An 18,339-nucleotide genomic window follows, 5' to 3' on the forward strand; every position below is an offset into this window, starting at 1 on the left:
CAGTATAGCCGCAATGTGGTATATGGCTGCGTGGAGCGGAAGCCTGGCGCAAGTGGGATGTTGTCTCTGGGCGCGGCGACGACAGCGGGGTCGAACCGCCCGTGACGCATGACTCGTGGGGTCAGCCCGGGGGCCATGCAGACGAGTCACGAATTATTTGAACCATGTACAGATCTCGCGGTGAGTTGCAAACGCATCTCGTGCGTATAATTACTTCATAATGTGGTATCTCTTAGATTGTACCAGTACACATGCATGCCCTCCCAGGCATCTTTGCTCCCCCAGGCATCTTTGCGCGCCATACCTGGCCTCTTCTTCCGCCCGCTGTCGTCTCACAGCGCCTGCACGCTCTTGAAAAAAGGATTGGTCAGCAGTGCGTCCTCGCCCAGTACCAACTCCTTCATTCTTTGGACCTGCTGTGTTTTTGTCAGGCCTTTACTCTCAACCTCTTCTTTCCAAGTCAGCAGCACCTTCTTCAGCAGGCGGCCGCCCTCTTCAACCTCCTCTTTACTAGCCTGCACGTAACCATCCTCGTGCTTGCCAGAGAAATCCTCCAGCTCGTCTGCCTTCCGCTTCGCCATGTTGATGACTTTCTGTGGGAAGCGAACAAGCTCAGCGACGTGAATGCCGAAAGACTGATCACACACGCCTTCATCTACTTTGTACAGGAGCGTTACCTCACGCTTCTTCTGCACACCGCTACCCGAATCTTCTGTGCCCTCGGAGATATGGGCGACAACGTGAAGATTCTGGACCTGCGGATATGTCTTGACTAGCGCAGTGAGTTCATGGAAATGCGTAGCAAACAGAGCGAACGCGCCAATTTCCTTGACAATATACTCCGAGATAGCCCATGCAAGACCAAAACCATCGTACGTACTTGTTCCACGGCCGAGCTCGTCGATTATAATTAGCGACTCCTTCGTGGCCGACTTCAAGATGTTGGCGGTTTCTAGCATCTCCGCCATGAATGTCGAAACGCCCTTGATCTGGCTGTCACTCGCACCGACACGAGCGAGGATGCAGTCAAAGATGGTGAGCTCGGCTTCTGACGCCGGAACGAAGCAGCCAATCTGTGCCATGAGCGCGATAACACCGATTTGCCGGATGTATGTCGATTTTCCGCCCATGTTAGGACCTGTTATGATGCAGAATTCGCTCGACCCACGCACAAGACTGACATCGTTGGTGATGAAGGAAACGTCATCCTGCATCTCCAGGCAAGGGTGGCGAGCCTCTTTCAAGATCGTGTTTCCCGTACCACGCGGGTGCATCGTAGGCCGCGTGTAAGAGGTCGGAGCGTGGACAGAGACGTGTGCGAACGCGACAATAACATCCAAATGCGCCAGAACTGCTGCCAATTTTTCGACCACGGGGATGTACGAAGAGGCGACCGTTACAACCTCGTTTACCAGTCCGCTCTGAGTCCGGTTGTAGGTCTCTGATAATTGATCGAACTCTCGTCGCTTGGCTTGCAATGAGGACGTGGTGAAGTAAACGCCATTCTTCTGTGTTGAGCATTCTTGGTATTGTTTTTTGCCCCGTATACATCCAGCTTCAGTGCGCGTCAACCTGAAACACCAGCCATGTACGCGGTGGTTCTCCAGGAACAGTTTCTTCTCGGTGTCCTGATTTAGGTCGCGGCCTACGCTCGCGTGTTCGTCGTTCATCTCGCGTTTGAGCTTATCGAGACGTTTACGAATGGCGCCAAGCCCTTCATCGAATTCGGACTTGATAATGAACTCGTGATTGTCGAGAGCGTCTAAATCCACCGTCGTCTCTACCATTTCTTGCAGCTTGGCGAACGATGCATCATATTCCTGGAGCTTCTTCGTGTATTCTGCATCCAGCGGATCTCGATACTGATCGTCCATCACCGACTCGAAAGCTTGGATGAAACCCGGTAATCGTATGACAACCTGGTATGTGCGCACAACATCTTCTAAATTTGCAACCTTTCGTTGGAATTTCTTTGCAAGGCGGTAGAGGTCGGGTATCGATCGAAGGTGCTCCTCTTGCATCGTTTGACGTAGCTCAGTGTCATTAACAAACGCCTCAACAAGCTGCTGTCGTCGCTCGATGTCGGCAACGTTCATCAACGGCTGTTTGAGCCATTGTGCCAACAACCGACTACCAGTTGGCGTTTTGCAATGGTTCAGCAGTCCATACAAGCTCATCGTCTTCGCTCCGTCCCGGGGTCCTGGCATGAGATTGAGCGCTTTTAGTGCTGCCGAATCGAGTTTCATGTATTGCGACAGGTCGTGCTGGTATAGCTGGTACTGTCCGAAATTGGAGGAGTCGGCCATTACGCCTAAATATTTTATCAGGGCTGCCGCCGCGCCCATGGCAAGCTTCAAGTCAGTCAGAGGAAGGGTACCTGCCGCACGCTCATCTTTGAGTAACCGCGGGAGATCCTGATCGATATCTTTGGTACCAAAATCAGCCGCACTTCGCTCAGCTATCGCGCAGCCGCAATTGTCGGCGATTGTACGGAGCTTGCTGAGCTCTACGTCTTTCTTGGTGTTATCGACCTGAATGAGGCACTCCTTTACTCCGAGCTGGATCAAGAGCGACTCGAAATTCGAGTAGAGGTCGTTGTCCAGGAACTCCGTCACTCCCAGCTCTCGCACACTCGCATCAGCAAAACAGACACCCACATTTCGTGCTTCACCTGCTTTTGCCGATACTTTGACGGCGAGCATTATTGGCGCATTCTCCACTTGTCCACCGAGCTCTTCCTCGATGTCTTGCAGGTTGCCAGGTGAAGCCTGCTTCGCTACTTTCCATGCCATCCTTCCAGAGGACTGCCATATTTCAATTCGTTTACTCAGTCTGAAGAGCGAGTCGCGGAGGAAGTTCCGGAAGACAGTGACGGTCATGGTAACGGATTCGAGGCCCGGGTCGCGGCCCAGCTTGCGGATAACGGCCGTCGTGCGGTAGACCTGGTCCTATCAGCAGGGTGCTCGACAGCAGTCGATAGGCACTGACATGGTTGGCAACGAACTTGGCATCCTCGCCATGGGAGCTGTAGTAGTCTCCTCGGTCGAATATGCGTACGGTATCGTCCTTTGGTGGCAATGTGCGAAAGAATTTACAAAAGCTGCTCTCATCTTCTTCTTTTAGCTCGGGCCGAGACGCCATGTTGAAGAGGAGTTATGACGAAAGTAGAGTCCTCGATGAAAAATCAAAAGCGATGTACACTGGTAAGCTGGCTGGGGCGCACTTGCTATGTACGCGAGACGCGCAACGCGAGCACGTCCGTGACGCGCTTTCATCTTTAGCGCCGTTCATGCTATCGATAAGATAACACTAACATGGACATTGGAGATACAGTATCACGTCCAAACTCTAGATACTTAAGGTATCTCTATATAGGGTCTGAAATTAATCAGAAGGCGTATATTCGGTTCTCATGTTTCCAAACGAGTCGGTCCAGGCACCTCATTTCTCAGTGCCGATCTCATCATGTTGTGTCAGGTTTCTCTCACAACACGTCATGTGGCTACTTGGGGCAGCCAAATATAATGGCCAAATCTTTTACCTCAAGTATGGGATAAGTTAAGTAAGTTCGAAATGGAAGAGTCGGCAGAGAGATGCCACTTCCATTCACGAAGGTGCCCAGTGTTGATGCTACAATTATCCAGTCCTCTGGAGGAAGTTTGTGTGCGATGTAGCGGCGATGAGTACTGGAATATCTTTGAAGAAGAGCTACGACGAGTGCGTATTGCGTTTCGTGGAAATCTGGATGGCAAGAGCGACTTCGCACCTGGGCACACATCACCTTACTTGCGGCCCGGCCTAGTCCATAAGACGCCTTGCCCACCAGCATTTCCACGTTGCCATTCATTCATGCACCAAGTAAAACGGCTATCAAGTTCTACCACGGCCCGTTCGAACCCGCACCTACACCATGCCGCCACCCGCACCCACACCTATGTCGGCAAACACCACACATTTCTCACTCCACCACCCTTCTAAACTCGTCAACCTCCGCCCGAATACCTGGCTCGCTCTCGAAACGCTTATCGAGTTCATTGTTCTCTCCTATCTCACCTGGGCGTTATTCTACCTCATCTATCTTTGGATATGCGGTGCGGTTTGGTCAGTGAAAGGGCTGAGAGAACTCACGGGGAGGCGAAAAAGAGGTAAGGAGGGGAAGGAGCAACGGCGAATAGAGGAGATAACAGAGGAGGTAACAGAAACAAACGAAGGGCACTATGCGCCTACAGTTCAACAAACAGAGGATAACGGCGTCGAGGATAACAACATTCGGGAAACACCGAACGACGCCGGCACGCATGAACACACCACAGGGCGTCGACGACGCATGACGCTGTGAGCAACAAGACAAAATTTGGAAAGCAGTTCATTTCTCAACAGTGGTGGCTACTATGCGCACGATCCATCTTCCATCCAAGGCATTGCAGACATTCTACTGCTTGATGTATTCATCAAACCAAGCCACGGCCTGGAGGAATGCTTGTTCCTTCGCGAACTTCGCTGGCTTCTTTGACAGATCCGCACGTACCGCGAAGCCGTGCTCGACATCAGAGAAGAGGTTCATCTGGTAGGGTACATTCATCTTCTGGAGAATGTCTTCAGACTCACGACGCTTCTCAGCAGGGAAGATTTGGTCAGTCTCTATTATTGTCGTTAGCTGTGCTCTTGAATCTACTCCACCTATCGCCACAGTCCTTGCGAGATCTTTTGGAGGGTTGAAACAGTGACAAGTGACAACTTACCGGCGGCGGCGATGCTCAAGGGGCCCTTGATTCCTTCCAGTTCCTCCGTGCTCACGAAACTGGGGTGTGCTGTATAACCAACGTCAAGCTTCCCCTCCTTCAACCATCGGCACACGTACTTTCCGCCAAAGCCTAGGCGCACGGACACAAAATTAGCACAACTCGGGAAAGGTGGGGACAGGTACGTTGTGTCAGTGTCCATGATATCACATCGCACCTGGGCGTTACGTACAGTAGCCAACACCACCCAGCCTCTTGACGCCCAACTCGCCGCGCAGATGCCTAATGGTGGCTTCGACGATGGGGTCAACTTTAGGCGGGTGCGGCATCTCGGTTTGAACCCACTTCATGAGATCAAAATCAGCCGGGGGGTTGACAGGAACAACATTTCCGTTGAAGAGATCAGGGACCACGGTGAAATAGCCATTGGCGGCGAATTGGTCGGCAACACTAATTGCATATGTCAGATGAAGCCCAGGAATGCTGATGAATTAGGAAGTAGGTACAGCTGAACATTGATGAAATCTATTCCCAGGATGTCGGTGAAGATCACAATAGCGTTTTGAGTGCTCTTGTTTTCAGGGTAGGAAAAGTACGTTCGTACTGCACATATCAGCTTCGTAACCCTTCTTGTGTAATGATTTGAGCTTCCTACCGTCGCCGATCTTCTTGATTTCGCCCTGGGCCTCGCCCTCGTGCTTCACGCCGATAGCACAGCAGCGTCCGGGAGGATTGGAAGCCATGGGTTGTTAACAAGATTGATTGAAGATACTGTATAGAAAGTACGAGCGCAGCGTGTAGTAGGGAGAGTTAGAAAGGTATGTGGCTTTGCAATTGAAGTTCAACTTCGATGAAACGTCACCAGGCTTTATAGATTCGCCGGTCTCTCGCCGTATCTACCGGACAAAGCATCCAGATGCCCCTCGGTGGGGCAGCGGAAACACATCAGTGCCGAGGCTCCAGCGGATGACGCACGAAGCTAGGGTATCTTGGAGAGCGCTAGCCGCTCCTACCGCATCGGGCCGGATGGGTCCTCGTAATAGGTGGTGCTAGGGAAAGGTGCTACGAGGGAACGCTTGTGAGGGTCTTGAAAGTATTACAGGGCGGATTGGCCTAGTATCTGCTGGACTCGATCATATGAAGATACAGTGATTGCGAATATTACTCAATATCGAGTGATAGATCATTGTAAGAGACAGTAATAGGATTCGACATTGCGACAGTCCAGATATCGTGATGACCACACAGACCAAGGAGCTCGAGCGCCGATACAAAGCTGATGGCTAGGCTCGCAAGTGTCGCAACCTCGACGTATTACGCTGGCTGCCTGGTCAATTGATATTCTTCTCTACCTATCCTCGATCAGAAGTCCTTCGCTCGCGTCGACGATTCGTGGAGCCGGTTTGATCGCGCGGTCTCCGCTCCTCTTCGCGACTAAGACTTTGTCTCCTCTCAGTACGTCGGTGCGACGATGAATGCTCATAACTCCGCTCGCGACTTCGGCTGCGACCCATAGGTTGGTGCTTATGCAACGAGGACCGTTCTTTATTGCGAGCACCGCGATCTTTGCGATCATCGTCCTTATGCGCACGCTTCTTTTTTTTATCATGATTCTCTCGACATGATGACCTTTCCTGTGCCGCTCTCAGTTCCATCAGCTCCCGATCTCGCTCCGCCGCCCACTTCTTCTTGCCCTCCTTTGACATTTTGAGCTGCACTTGGGCCCTTTGCATGAAGGTGAACGGATCGTTCGAAGTGATTCGCGATTCCTCTCTCTTCTTCCGTAGAGGATCCTCGTTGCCCCACACATTCTTGTTTTCAAGATCCGGGAACGTAAGTGCCTTGCTAATGGGCTCGTCTTGCTCAGCAGTCCTGCAGCTCCTCGAAGCATACCATGGCTGCTGTCCCAACCCTCCTCGGCCAGCTGCGTTGGAAAAACGCATTGTGTGCTGATCCTCCAACGCCTTCTCCTTCTTTCGCTTCTCTTTTTCGACTTCCTCGTTCCTTTCGCGCTTCATCTGCTCCTTTATGTCGACAGGAAATAAATTGATGTTGCCGGCATGATCGATCAGTGGAGCGTCGCTAGTAGGCTTTCTCAGCCTCACTAGACGGGCATCGATGTCTCCAAGTTCGTCGCCGCCATCACCTTCTGCAGAGGCTGCAAGACGGATGTCTCTGTCGGTGTCGTCTTCGCCGGCGAGCCTCCGTCTCTTCTTATCGTGTCCATCTCTGCGCACGGGTCTGCTTGTCTCGTCCTTGTGCGGTGGATTCTCTTCCGGCAGCGGCGGCGGTGTTTCGCCTCGAAGGATGGCAGCTCGTCGCGCGGCATCGATTTCTTGGATGCGCTGTTCTTCGGCAGCTTTGCGGGCAGCGGCTGCAGCCTCATCGGCCTTCACGCGCGCAATGTTGTCGGCATTGTAAACGTTCCATGACTGGGACCTTCAGCGGATTGCTATGCTCTATGCGACGGCACGCGGACGTACCTTCTTACCGAGCAGATGGCTGGCTATTTGTCAGTGATGCAGCCCAATCACAGCGGGCACCGGCTTACAGAGGCATCGTGACGCAAGCGCGTTATAGAAGCAGAAGCAGCGCAGACCGTCAATGGCGACTAATATCTCATGGCGAATATCGAGAGCAAGTTGTGGCTGCTGGCAATCTTCCCCGCGCCTGTGCGGAGTACTGTCACTGAGGATCTAGCTATATACAGACTAGTACATTGCCCGCAAGCATCAAGCTCCGAACCACAATGCTGCCACACCTTCGGTAAAGCGTGCATCGTCGCGTACACCTTGATTGATAGTCGTGGCAGCTCTGCATTCTTTTGTTCAATCCTTATTAGGCTTTTGTGTAGTGACCTTCTGCTTCGAACGCACATCGCATTACCTCAGCTCGTCACAGGTGGAGACGCGCCGACAGGAAGACATTCGGAACTTTGACTTCAATTGTCATACCTCACCACGTGTGCTTCTGGCTTGTAGCGACCATGTACGACTTCCGCGCAAAGATTTGCTGAAACAGCGCGTCACACCGAAAACCTAAGACTGAGGAAGCCATCGACTCAGACCGGCCATCCGCGCAGAAGCAATACACGCCTGCCTGCAAGCTGAATCGACGCACCGCGAGCCTATCGACGCACCGCTACCGTGTGAAATTCCTTCTCCTACCTCGTGCTAGTCATAATCGTAGGAGCTATCGCCTCTGCAATGCCTACCTGGCTCGTCCACGGCTTCCGTTGGCCTCGCGTCGCCATTCGCATCCACATTATCCTCGAAAACCTGGAGGACTGCGCTGCCGAATGGCTCATGGCCCCTGCAACCGCCGCGCAGCTCACACAGAACTTTCGCAAGCAATTTCCCGAACAACTTGCGCATCTGCCCTCTTTGCGCTTCATCGAGCAATACGATCCCGACGATGAAATCACCAAAGATCAGCCGTACGCATACGTGTGCGACCAAGTGACAGAGATTAAGCTGGGCGTCGACATTGACGAGGTGCGAGGTGCGGGCGTGCAAAGCGACACATGGAGCGCCCTGGTGGAGCTGCGTGACAAAGTTGCGCCCGGAGAAAAGGTAGGCTGGTTTGTGGTGGTTAATGGCGACGTGGAGAGGTGGGCACCGCCGCTTAGCGACGAAGAGGATGACGAGGATACCGAGACAGAATTGAGTGTGAACGAAAACGGAGTACAGGATAGCCAGGTCAGTCCTGTCAGTCAACCGAGCAGTGTAGCCAAATCCGACGAAGATGACATGGGCAAGAAGAGAGGACTGAAAAAATGGTTTGGGAAAATACGAAGAGCTAGGAGGTGAGGTCTTTATCGCAGCGCAAACATGACCAATCTGACCTGCTGCAGCATAAAGGATCTAAAAATCGCAGATCTACCCATTCAAACTGCCCCCCCGTCTCCATCAGTGCCACCAGTTCCTCCCATACCCCAGGCCGTAGCGGAGTCAAAGACAGCCACAAACGGGAAGGCCCCGGTTTTTGCAGGGACAGCATAATCTTCTGTCCTGGATGCACATGTACCTGACGTTCTGGCATACCACTCTTTCTCACCTTAGTCGGCGTATGGGCTTTGGACATCTCGATGTATGATAGACATGATGCGGATGAGCATGTACGGACTTATACCAATATTAACATGCGGAGTTTTTTGTCTGAAACGCGTCACCGAGGACTCTTCGAGATCCTCAGGCAAATCCCAATATGCTGTTATATCTCCAACGATACATCAATTAGTGCCCAAGTGCAGAAGGTTGCGCTAGTGTCCCGTTTTGGACTAGCACTTACACCTATGCTGACACGTGACTATGTCGATCGCAACTGCCGCCCAGTGACTTTCTGCGCCGACTTGCTTCTACTCCCAACAACACCAGTGTCCCCCATGACTTCGACGCCGTAAACCCGAACGCAGAAACTACACGCATCGAGCCCGCCAAACACGACGATTGCCCACTATGAGCGGCCGACGGGATTTCCTGTCGATGCCCGCGCCCGAGAACTATGTTGCAGGTCTCGGGCGTGGCGCAACGGGCTTCACAACGCGCAGTGATCTAGGTCCCGCGCGTGAGGGACCTTCTGAGGAACAAATGAAGGAAATGCTTGCGAAACGCGCTGCGTCGTTAGGCCAGGCAGCCCCATCAGCCTACGGCGTGGTCGAGAAGAAGCCCGAGGAAGACGAAGACGAGGAGCGCTTTCAGGATCCCGATAACGAAGTCGGCTTGTTTTCTAGTGGCATGAACTACGATAAGGATGACGATGAAGCAGACCGCATATACCAAGATGTAGACGAGAAGATGGACAAGCGGCGGCGTGTACGAAGGTTAGTACCCCCATTTTCATGTTACCCCTGCCCTCTCCCCATGCCCTTCAAGTATGACTCGTTCAAATGTTCATCGTTTTTCTTGGGACGAACAGATACCGACCGTTTTCCGACGTCTAGGGAAGCCCGCGAAAAGAAAGAACGCGAAGAGTACGAGAGGAACAACCCGAAAATCCAATTACAATTTGCCGACCTTAAACGAGCGCTCGGCAACGTGTCAGAGGAGGAGTGGGCGGCGTTGCCTGAGGTCGGAGACATGACTGGCAAAGCGAAGCGTGCGCGAGAAGCGCGCATGGCGAATGCACGATCGTACGCAGTGCCCGACAGCGTTATCCAGGCTGCGCATTCCGGAGGCGAGTTGCAGACATCTATATCGACAGATGATGGTGGAGGTACAATCACCAACTTTGCGTCCATTGGTGCTGCACAAAAGTCGGCCCTGCAAGTACGACTCGACTCGGCAGCAAATTCAGGTTCAAACGGAGCAGGTACACAAACGGCGACTACTTCTGGAACAGCGACATCGGTCGACCCGCGTGGTTACATCACAGCGTTGGATAAGAAGCAAGCCATGGGAGAGGATGTGCCGGTGGAAGACATCAATCGCGCTCGTGTTCTCTTAGAGTCTGCCGTCAAGACGAACGTGCATAACGGACCTGGTTATGTCGCTCTCGCTCGTCTAGAAGAAGTCGCCGGCAAGATCCACACGGCGAAGAAGATCATACAGAAGGGATGTGACATGTGCCCGAAGTCTATTGTTGTTTGGGAAGAAGCCATTCGCCTGAACAAGGAGAACATACATAATGCAAAGATTATAGCTGCCTCGGGAATCAAGCAGAACCCCAGAGCCATCAAGCTCTGGATAGCTGCAATCGACCTGGAACAAACACCGGCTGCACGGAAAAAGGTCACTCGGCAAGCTTTGGATCACAACCCGCAATCCGTGGAGTTGTGGAAGATCCTCATCAACGATACTGAAGACATCGAGAGCGTCAAGCTTCTCTTCGCCAAGGCCACGGATACTGTCAAACTGTCAGAAGAGCTATGGGTTTCTTACGCTCGTGTTAGCGGACCAGAAGAGGCTCAACAGATTTTGAACGCAGCTCGTAAAGCTATCCCGACGAGTTGGGCTATCTGGGTACATGCTTGTCGTCTACAAGAAGAGCTTGGGAAGGTTAATCTGTGCGACAAAATCATGGAACGTGCAGTCAAAGCACTTATCAAGGAAAACGCTATGCCGAGTAGGGAAGACTGGATAACACAGGCCGAGATCTGCGAAGAAGAGGGCGATATTGTCACGGCTGGTGCTATCATCAAAGCTACCATTGGGTGGAAGCTGGATGAAGATGATGACAGAAGGGACGTCTGGCTAGAGGATGCAAAGAACTCACAAGCTCGAGGTCGATACGAGGTTGCAAGGGCAATTCTTGCCAACGCTGTGTCCAAATTTCCAACCAGCACTACCGTATGGCATGCATCTGCCGATTTGGAAAAACATCATGGCTCTACAGAAGCTCTGCTACAGATTCTTGAGCGTGCGGTAAACGCATGTCCGACCTCGGAGTCTTTGTGGTTGTTGTACGCACGAGAGATGTATGCGTCGGGCGATGGCGAGGGTGCCAGGAAAGTGCTCGGACGGAGTTTCGAACAACTTCCAGGAAACGAAAACCTTTATACCCGTGCGGTTGATTTTGAAGTCGACGACGAAAATTACGAACAGGCTCGCATCTTCCTGCAAATTGCGCGACAAACGGCTGCCACGGACCGCATCTTTATGAAAGCTGCAGTCCTAGAGCGCCAGCTTGGTGCTTACGAAGACGCGCTGGATATTTGCAACCAAGGCCTACAAACATGGCCCGGGTCCTGGAAGCTTCACGCAATCAAAGGCCAGATTTACGAGTCACTCTCCAAGCTTAAGGAAGCTCAAGAAGCGTACTCAATTGGCACCCGGGCTGCCCCAAAGTCACCAATCCTTTACGTTCTCCTCTCTCGCATACAAGAAAAGCAAGGCGCCGTGGTAAAAGCACGTTCCACACTGGATCGCGGTCGCCAACAGAATCCCAAGAACGACACTCTCCTTGTCGAGGCTGTCCGCCTCGAGCGCCGGCAGAATAATGTACCCGCAGCCCAGAAAATCATGGCCGCCGCCCTGCAGGAGTGCCCAACATCCGGCCTCCTGTGGGCTGAGAAGATCATGCACCTGGAGTCCCGCACGCAGCGCAAGCCGCGCGCCCTCGAGGCCATCAAAAAGGTGGAGAAGGACCCCCAACTCTTCATCGTCGTGGCCCGCATTTTTTGGGCCGAGCGCCGCCTAGACAAGGCCGCGACGTGGTTCACGAAAGCGTTGGTGCTGGACCCGGACTTTGGTGATGGTTGGGTGTGGTACTGGAAGTTCCTAGAGCAGCACGGGACCGAGGAGAAGAAGGCAGAGGTGATTGAGCGCTGCATCGCGAGCGAGCCTCGGCATGGTGAGATATGGCAGAGTGTGAGGAAGGACCCGAGGAACTTTCGGAAAGGGGTGGGTGAGGTGCTCAAAATTGCTGCGGCGAAGGCAGAGTAGGTCTCATGAGGTTGACATCAGGCTCAAAGGACAAGTGCCTGCTTTTGTGGTTTCGGTTGAAGGATCCGCCATGTACATCACAGTAGGCGTTTGCAGAAGGTACGTCTGGCAGCAATTCAATGAGGGGTTGAGATAGCAGTCCGATACAGAGCCAACAAGGCAAGACTCGCAGCTGGGTTGTCTGCAGCGTGCCAGGTTCGACACCTGGGACCACTCGACATTGTGTTCCCTATTCATTCTCATTGTGGATGCTCTTGGTACCCGATATACATGCACGAACAGCAAAGAGCCTTCTCGTCACGCGTCTCATATCTAGCTAGCTCATCTACACAGACAGCTAAGCTGATCCCACGATTCCTCACCTTGACTACGCTACCCATCCTCCCGTCGTGGCTGAAAGTAGTTGATGCGCAGGAACCTGTATCCGCACTTTTCGTATTGTCACCAGAACCGTCAAGTTCGCGGCCGGAGCCGCAAAACTTAGTTGCGAGAATCTTTTTGTATTCATATCCTATCGTATCGTAGTACCTCGTTCAATTGCCGCAAGGGAACGGTGGCATAGTGTGAGCACCATATGCAGGCCGCATCATCGAAAGCATCGTATGGGTTGTTACACAAACAATCGGGGATGGCCGGGCCAAAGGTGGGAAAAGAGAGGAACGCCCGATATGCAAGGGTTCGCCGAAGTCGCTGGACTTTTTTTTTTTTGGTTTGAAAGGCAAAGAAGACATGAAGGGGAGCCGAGATTGCGGGTACGAATTGCCGTCGAGCGCGAATGGTTTGGGACAGTTAACGTGGCCGTCTTATGTTTCGCCGAGTTTTCCAACACCATGCCGACAAGTCGAGTGAATTGCGTGAGACGCTGGGGTGTCGCAACAATAGATTGTGGCTCACAAACGGTCATGGAGAGTTCGAACTCGAGGGCAATTGTTGGTGATGGGCTGGGGCGCAACAACTGCCAGCTTGGAATTGCGGATGTTCCAGAGGCGGGCATTCTGGCTAGGGGTAAATCATGCCGTAATTACGAGAACTTTGCAGCTCTGTGTCCGCCTATAGGGTTCAGGTTCGGGCTTGCCTTGCCACCGCTACCCCAGGACAGTCCGCTCAGTCGTTTGTTGCTCGTGCTGGAAGTCGTCGAAGCTCCATCTCTGCCTTTGGCGTCAAGCCCTTCTTCCTCTTCCATGCTGAACAGGCCCTGCTCTTCCTCTATCCTCTCGCGATTGATACTGCTGCTGCTAACGGTCCTGTCCATGCCAAGTCTTCCACTTGGGCTTCCGATGCTGGGGGCGGAGGTGAGCCGGTTCATGCCTGGGTGTATAGGGACGCTGGGTGGGCCACCTTCTTCCGAAGCACGCGACGAGAGACGTGTACGCTGTAATTGCTGGCTAATCATGCTCATGGAGGCTTGCCGTGGGGGTGAAGATACGAATGAGTTCACGTCATTGTGCGGTCGAGCCATGGCCCGGAGTGAAGGACTGGCGCCAGGGTGCAAGGTGGAATTCCGGAGTGGCGAGCCGACATGTCCAAATTGCGAGCCCAGTGAACCAGATTCGAAACCAGACTCTTGAGTGGGTCGCTTACCCCATATCGACTGGAACCGAGAGGGTGAAGATCCCGCTTTTGCGTCTGATGCGGTAGGAGAGGCGCCTAGTCTAGAAAAAGAGGTTCGGTGAGAGAGGGAGTTGCCCTCATTGTCGCCGTGGTCGCGTGAGAAACGGCGCATCTTCTCCTGCGGAGTGAGCAGGTCGTTTAGCGAGCTTGGAATCAGATCCTCTTCGAATTTTCCGAGGTTCTCCAGATCGTCCCATTCATCGTTCATGGCAAGCGGGGGTCTCGCACCGACACTCGAGGACATGATGCCCCTCGAGCGATGCGCACCCATTTCGGAATGCATGATGCGACGTCCCGTGGGCTGTTCGATGGACTCGGGCGGGGAGGAACCTAGTGCTGCAGCCATGCTTCGGGAGTTTTCGCCAAACGCCGAATCGTGCAGGTTCCGCAGTGCTGGGGACTCGCCGAGGAAGGAAGATGGAGGAGAGCCGGTGAGGAACTTTGCGGGAACCGAGGAAGCAACGGGTCCGTAGCGTGCCATGTGAGAGACGCCCTGGCTGTCAAACGAAGCTGGCAGCTGCACGTCCATGACGCTGAGGCCCTTCTGCACGGGTGAGATGGGCATGCGGCCGCTGTCGTTCGGGGGTGATCCATAGTTGGATCCAGGGTGGGAGGAGAAGGTGGTGTCGATGGTGGGTATCATGTCGTACTGGTCCTTCTGGTTGGCGAGGTATTCGTCCTGGGAGGGGTACTGGAACTGGGCACCTGCAGGCGCGAGGTGGGCCATGGACAATAGGGAGCTGTTGGGGGCGGGGTCGGGATGGTGCGGGATGTTCATACGGCCAAAGGGCCCTCCGCCGCCGTGGCCATGGGCGTGGGCGTGGCCGCTGATGTTGTTGCGATTGACGACATGGCCGTTGGGGAGGATGTGGGCGAGCATGCACTTGTGGCCAAACTTGCAGTTGCCCTGGGCATGTCAGCGTCGGCCATGGCTGCGGAGGCCAAGCGGGCTACCTTTGTGAAGTACTTGCAGGGCGCGCGCTCCGTCAGCGGCTCGTCCGAGTGCAGGAAGGGACAGGCTTTGCCGGCCTGGCAAGCTCCCTGGCGGTAGAATTTGCACGGCACATGCGAGGTACCTGGGGGCGGGGTCAGCGAGGCGGCTCGACACGGCGGCGGCGCGCATGGAGCATACTCTTGCTGCTGGGGGGACTGCGCGGGCCGCCGAAGCCCATGTCGCGCAGGTTTGCTCCGTGGGCGGCGTGTCCGTTGCTGCCCATGCGACCATGCGGCCCGCCAGGCACGGGCACGGGCGCGTTGCCATCCGCGGCTGGCATGGCGGCGTTGGAGGCGGCGTGTCTGGCGTCGGCGGAGGCGCGGTGGGAGATGGGTCGAGGGTTCGGGGGCAGGCTCGCGGGCGGCGGGTTGAGCTGGTGGGCGAAGGCGTCTGGCTGGAGTGGTGGGGGTGAGTGGTGGGGTGCGTCTGCGAGCCGCGGTTCCTGCGACTGCGACTGCCGGGGCGCAAACGCAGTCATGGTAGCGCGGGGAGCGGGCGAGCGAGGCGGCGCGGCGGGCGGCGGGCAGCGGGCGGGTGCGAGGGCAGAGCGAGCTGGTGCGGGCGACCTCGACAGCCTCGCGCGCGACAACGGGAGGCGTGAGGGCGCAGAAGGCCGGGCGTGGGGATGGCGAAGAGCGCACGGCAGCCTAGGCCCGAACCGGCCTAGCCGGGCCCGCGGGCTCGACGAGCGCGTGCGAGCGTCGTTGCGCCGCCGCACGGCACCGGGCACGAGCGAGCAGGCAGCTGGCGCTGTCGGGGCGCAGGGCAGCGTGGGCAGTCGAGCGGGCGCATGCAGAGAGCACCGTGTGCGCTTCCCGTGCAGGCGGCCTGCCAGCTTAAGAGGGCCGCGGGCCGTCACGCGAGCCGCCGAGGCAGGCAGAGACGCGCGCGCGGCCAAGCGCGACACCGCAGAGCACGCCGACGCCCATCCACGCACCACGGGCACGCTCCCACGCCGCCAGAGCTGCGGCAACGAAGCCTGCGCTCGCCGTCCGGGCCGCGCCTTCGCGGCCTGTCTCAGGCCCAGCACCCGTGCGAGCGCCTGCAGACGCCCTCCAGCCAACCACGCCCCGGCCTTCGCCGCAGTCGGTCGTCTGCGCCTTGCGAGCCCTCGTCATCTGCACCAATCTCGTCACATTGTCTGGCCATCTGCTATCTACACAACGATCCGCCACCTGGCCCATGTGCGCCGCAGTGCTGCTACCCATTGTCCTCCGACATGCTCCCCGACAAACGTACATGCATGCGAAGCGATCCCCTTCGTGCCTCATGTGCCTGGCCCAAACCCTGCCCGCGTCGCATCAGCCCCAAACAGTACCTCCGTTCTGCAGCTTGTGCTAACTGTGCCCGATGCGAAGGATGCCCGCAGAGCACGAGTTGTTGTACCAGTCCATCGTCAGGTCGTCCATCATGAACATCTGTGCTATCCCCAGGTTGTACGTGAACGCATTGAACTGGATCCCAGACAGCCCTTGGAATTGCTCCTTGAACACAACTCGCGAGAGCTGGCAGTCGATGTAGCCCCAGCACGGCGGGATCGTCACATTCTGTTCTGCCACCAGCACCTCGCCCTGCAGTCCCTCGTCGAACCGGTACCCTGAGATCCGGAGCGTGCAAGGCGTGATGCCGTTCAGCGCACACCCAAAGTATCCAGACCGAGCGTTGAACCAGTACGCGTCCACCGAAGCTCGAGGACCTGCACCCAATTCGCCTGGGAGCATCGTTCCTGCAAACGGAGAGTTGGGTAGCAAGCTGCTACCAAGCGGCAGAAACACGGCCACGTTGGGCTGCGAACGTGCTGCGTATGGCTCCCACTTGTCGGGAAGGTAAGCGAATCCATTGGCGTAGAAGAGATGGTGGTATGGGTTTCTCATGCCGCTGACTAGGAGCCTGTCGCCGTCTTCACCAGATACAGTCGAATCATCAAAACTAAGCGTAAAGCTGCCTGCCTCTCCACATGACGTCGGCCCGGCTTCATCTTCCTCGGTCGCCCTGGCTGCTATCTTGCCTTGTGTCTGCGTGGCCGTGGCCGTGGCCGTAGCCACATCGTCAATAATGATGCTGCTTGTGACAATCACCGTCTGCAGTGTCGTCAACCTGCGGCTGCTGGATCTCGGCTGCTCAAACGACGCCACTTCTGAGATCTAACCACCACGTTAGCAAATGCTGTGACCCATGATCTTCTGTCACTTACGGTGACACTAGCAGACAAGCTCGCTAAAGGGGGCAATCCAGAGACCATAGTCTGCTGACCCTCGGGGTTGAGCAATGTCAAAGATGGCAACTGTGAAGGAGGGGTCTGCCTCAATGTGCGAGTCGTCAGTGGCAGCTCAGTCCAGTCGGATCCTGTCATCGATGGGTACGTTCCAGTCCAATACGAGTGACTCGTCACGATATCAGGCTTTGGAAAAACGAGGCTGAACTCTGCGTCCGCATACGCCAATACTTTGGTCACCATGACCGAGGCCGTCGGTTCAACCGCCTCCGTCTTGTTCACGCCTGGCGTAGGAAACGGACGCCTTGTCCAAGTGTCCGAGGTAGGATTGAGGGTCACAAAAGTGCTTTCGAAGCTCGACCATGCCAGGGCGCTGGTCAGAGATCCTTGTGCAGAAGGCGTCCTTGACGTTTCCCAAGATGATGTAGACCCAGAGTTACTGCTGAGAACCAGGCTCTGCTCCGCTGCTTCAGCAGAAGCGATGTAAGGTATTCTAGGGTCACTCACCGAAACGCTGGTGGACAGGCTTTGTACAGATGAGAAAGATGCAGACGTCCTACTGGCCGTTGTAGACGTGCGTAGTGATGCGCTTAGAACGGGGGTCGAGGCATATGAGCTCTGTGGCGAGGTTAAGGGGCATCCTAAAACTACAAGGGCTGACCTACAACACCAGAAGGAATCGAAGATGAAGGGCTTGCGGCTTGCGACGACAAAGACAGCGAGGAAGAGCGACTCGGATTCGTTGCGCCACCGGAACTTGAAGAAAAAACAACAGAGGAGCTGCTGATACCGAATGAGGACGTCCTAGAGGAACTTTGGCTCGACATAAGCGAGCTGGTTGTGCTAGAAGTTGAATTGGCCGACGATGTCGTGTTGACGAATCCCAGTGGTGGTGGCGGAATCATAGCCGACTTGGTAGCACTTATCGTTGTGGCAGATGTTGAGCCCAAGGGCATTGTAGACGTCCTAATTAAAGTGACAGTCGTGGATATCGAGCTTGGCCTTGAATCTGTGCTTGAGGACCTTGTCGCAGACGATATGCCACCGTTAGAGACTGTTAGAGTCACAGTGGAGCCCGAAATAATACTCTGCAGGACCGTAGACGGCGTCAAGTGTGTCACAGGTGAAGAAGGGGATGGGCTGCCGCTAGATGTTAGCGAGGTTACTGGTGATGCAACTTGGGATGTGGTGCCTCCGGAAGGCACAGTAGGGCGAGTCGGTGCCAGAATCGAACTTGGCATGGGCAAGGTATCGAAAGAGGACGCTGGTGCCGGACTTGGAACGGAAGGGCTCCTAAAGCTGCTGGAGGGAACCTCCACACCAGAGGTAGCGGATGGCCTAGGCAAAGACACAGTGAACTGAGCAGACTCCGCAGAAGAACCAGCAGGGGCAGAG

At 55.0% G+C, this 18,339-nt stretch overlaps 8 protein-coding genes across 8 annotated transcripts; 3 read left to right on the forward strand and 5 right to left on the reverse strand.

Annotated features, from left to right (window-relative positions):
* Window positions 1-222: 222 nt before the first annotated feature.
* CC84DRAFT_1148726 (DNA mismatch repair protein) lies at window positions 223-3,217 on the reverse strand. The gene is made up of 2 exons (XM_018176648.1): window positions 2,989-3,217; window positions 223-2,942 (listed from the first exon to the last, which is right to left on the reverse strand). Exons 1-2 carry the CDS (start codon window positions 3,139-3,141, stop codon window positions 333-335), a joined length of 2,763 nt encoding a protein of 920 aa, XP_018033752.1. The 5' UTR covers window positions 3,142-3,217; the 3' UTR covers window positions 223-332.
* A 693-nt stretch (window positions 3,218-3,910) lies between these two features.
* Window positions 3,911-4,339, forward strand: CC84DRAFT_1218719 (uncharacterized protein; the record flags this gene model as incomplete). The annotated part of the gene is made up of 1 exon (XM_018183027.1): window positions 3,911-4,339. One exon carries the CDS (start codon window positions 3,911-3,913, stop codon window positions 4,337-4,339), a length of 429 nt encoding a protein of 142 aa, XP_018033753.1.
* Window positions 4,340-4,359: 20 nt separating this feature from the next.
* Window positions 4,360-5,663, reverse strand: CC84DRAFT_1165633 (alpha/beta-hydrolase). Its single transcript, XM_018178765.1, has 5 exons — window positions 5,398-5,663; window positions 5,249-5,345; window positions 4,975-5,192; window positions 4,743-4,874; window positions 4,360-4,641 (listed from the first exon to the last, which is right to left on the reverse strand). The coding sequence occupies exons 1-5, from the start codon at window positions 5,483-5,485 to the stop codon at window positions 4,433-4,435; spliced, it is 744 nt and encodes a 247-aa protein (XP_018033754.1). The 5' UTR covers window positions 5,486-5,663; the 3' UTR covers window positions 4,360-4,432.
* A 431-nt stretch (window positions 5,664-6,094) lies between these two features.
* On the reverse strand, window positions 6,095-7,382 carry CC84DRAFT_1206777 (uncharacterized protein; the record flags this gene model as incomplete). Its single annotated transcript, XM_018182058.1, has 3 exons — window positions 7,294-7,382; window positions 7,226-7,244; window positions 6,095-7,174 (listed from the first exon to the last, which is right to left on the reverse strand). The coding sequence occupies exons 1-3, from the start codon at window positions 7,299-7,301 to the stop codon at window positions 6,095-6,097; spliced, it is 1,107 nt and encodes a 368-aa protein (XP_018033755.1). The 5' UTR covers window positions 7,302-7,382.
* A 125-nt stretch (window positions 7,383-7,507) lies between these two features.
* CC84DRAFT_1165635 (uncharacterized protein) lies at window positions 7,508-8,891 on the forward strand. The gene is made up of 2 exons (XM_018178766.1): window positions 7,508-8,547; window positions 8,596-8,891. Exons 1-2 carry the CDS (start codon window positions 7,949-7,951, stop codon window positions 8,741-8,743), a joined length of 747 nt encoding a protein of 248 aa, XP_018033756.1. The 5' UTR covers window positions 7,508-7,948; the 3' UTR covers window positions 8,744-8,891.
* A 221-nt stretch (window positions 8,892-9,112) lies between these two features.
* CC84DRAFT_1148735 (uncharacterized protein) lies at window positions 9,113-12,124 on the forward strand (the record flags this gene model as incomplete). The annotated part of the gene is made up of 2 exons (XM_018176649.1): window positions 9,113-9,564; window positions 9,685-12,124. Exons 1-2 carry the CDS (start codon window positions 9,200-9,202, stop codon window positions 12,122-12,124), a joined length of 2,805 nt encoding a protein of 934 aa, XP_018033757.1. The 5' UTR covers window positions 9,113-9,199.
* Window positions 12,125-13,145: 1,021 nt separating this feature from the next.
* CC84DRAFT_1095836 (uncharacterized protein) lies at window positions 13,146-15,009 on the reverse strand (the record flags this gene model as incomplete). The annotated part of the gene is made up of 3 exons (XM_018174636.1): window positions 13,146-14,642; window positions 14,690-14,811; window positions 14,868-15,009. 3 exons carry the CDS (start codon window positions 15,007-15,009, stop codon window positions 13,146-13,148), a joined length of 1,761 nt encoding a protein of 586 aa, XP_018033758.1.
* Window positions 15,010-16,066: 1,057 nt separating this feature from the next.
* CC84DRAFT_1096588 (uncharacterized protein) lies at window positions 16,067-16,756 on the reverse strand (the record flags this gene model as incomplete). The annotated part of the gene is made up of 1 exon (XM_018174676.1): window positions 16,067-16,756. A coding segment is annotated over one exon (690 nt), but the record flags the coding sequence as incomplete, so codon positions are not given.
* Between the last annotated feature and the right edge of the window lie 1,583 nt (window positions 16,757-18,339).

This window comes from Paraphaeosphaeria sporulosa (assembly GCF_001642045.1).
Source record: "Paraphaeosphaeria sporulosa strain AP3s5-JAC2a unplaced genomic scaffold CC84scaffold_7, whole genome shotgun sequence".
Classification (NCBI taxonomy): Eukaryota; Fungi; Ascomycota; class Dothideomycetes; order Pleosporales; family Didymosphaeriaceae; genus Paraphaeosphaeria; species Paraphaeosphaeria sporulosa.

Bases quoted from the DNA above. Each gene is read 5' to 3' on its own strand.
- CC84DRAFT_1165633 (XM_018178765.1), bottom strand. From the start codon at position 5,485: ATGGCTTCCAATCCTCCCGGACGCTGCTGTGCTATCGGCGTGAAGCAC. The intron at 5,193-5,248 runs GTACCTACTTCC...ATATGCAATTAG, and splicing joins GATTTCATCAATGTTCAGCT to TGTTGCCGACCAATTCGCCG. The intron at 4,642-4,742 runs GTAAGTTGTCAC...CGACAATAATAG, and splicing joins CTTGAGCATCGCCGCCGCCG to AGACTGACCAAATCTTCCCT.
- CC84DRAFT_1165635 (XM_018178766.1), top strand. From the start codon at position 7,949: ATGCCTACCTGGCTCGTCCACGGCTTCCGTTGGCCTCGCGTCGCCATT. The intron at 8,548-8,595 runs GTGAGGTCTTTA...GACCTGCTGCAG, and splicing joins AAAATACGAAGAGCTAGGAG to CATAAAGGATCTAAAAATCG.
- CC84DRAFT_1148726 (XM_018176648.1), bottom strand. From the start codon at position 3,141: ATGGCGTCTCGGCCCGAGCTAAAAGAAGAAGATGAGAGCAGCTTTTGT. The intron at 2,943-2,988 runs GTCAGTGCCTAT...TGATAGGACCAG, and splicing joins CCAAGTTCGTTGCCAACCAT to GTCTACCGCACGACGGCCGT.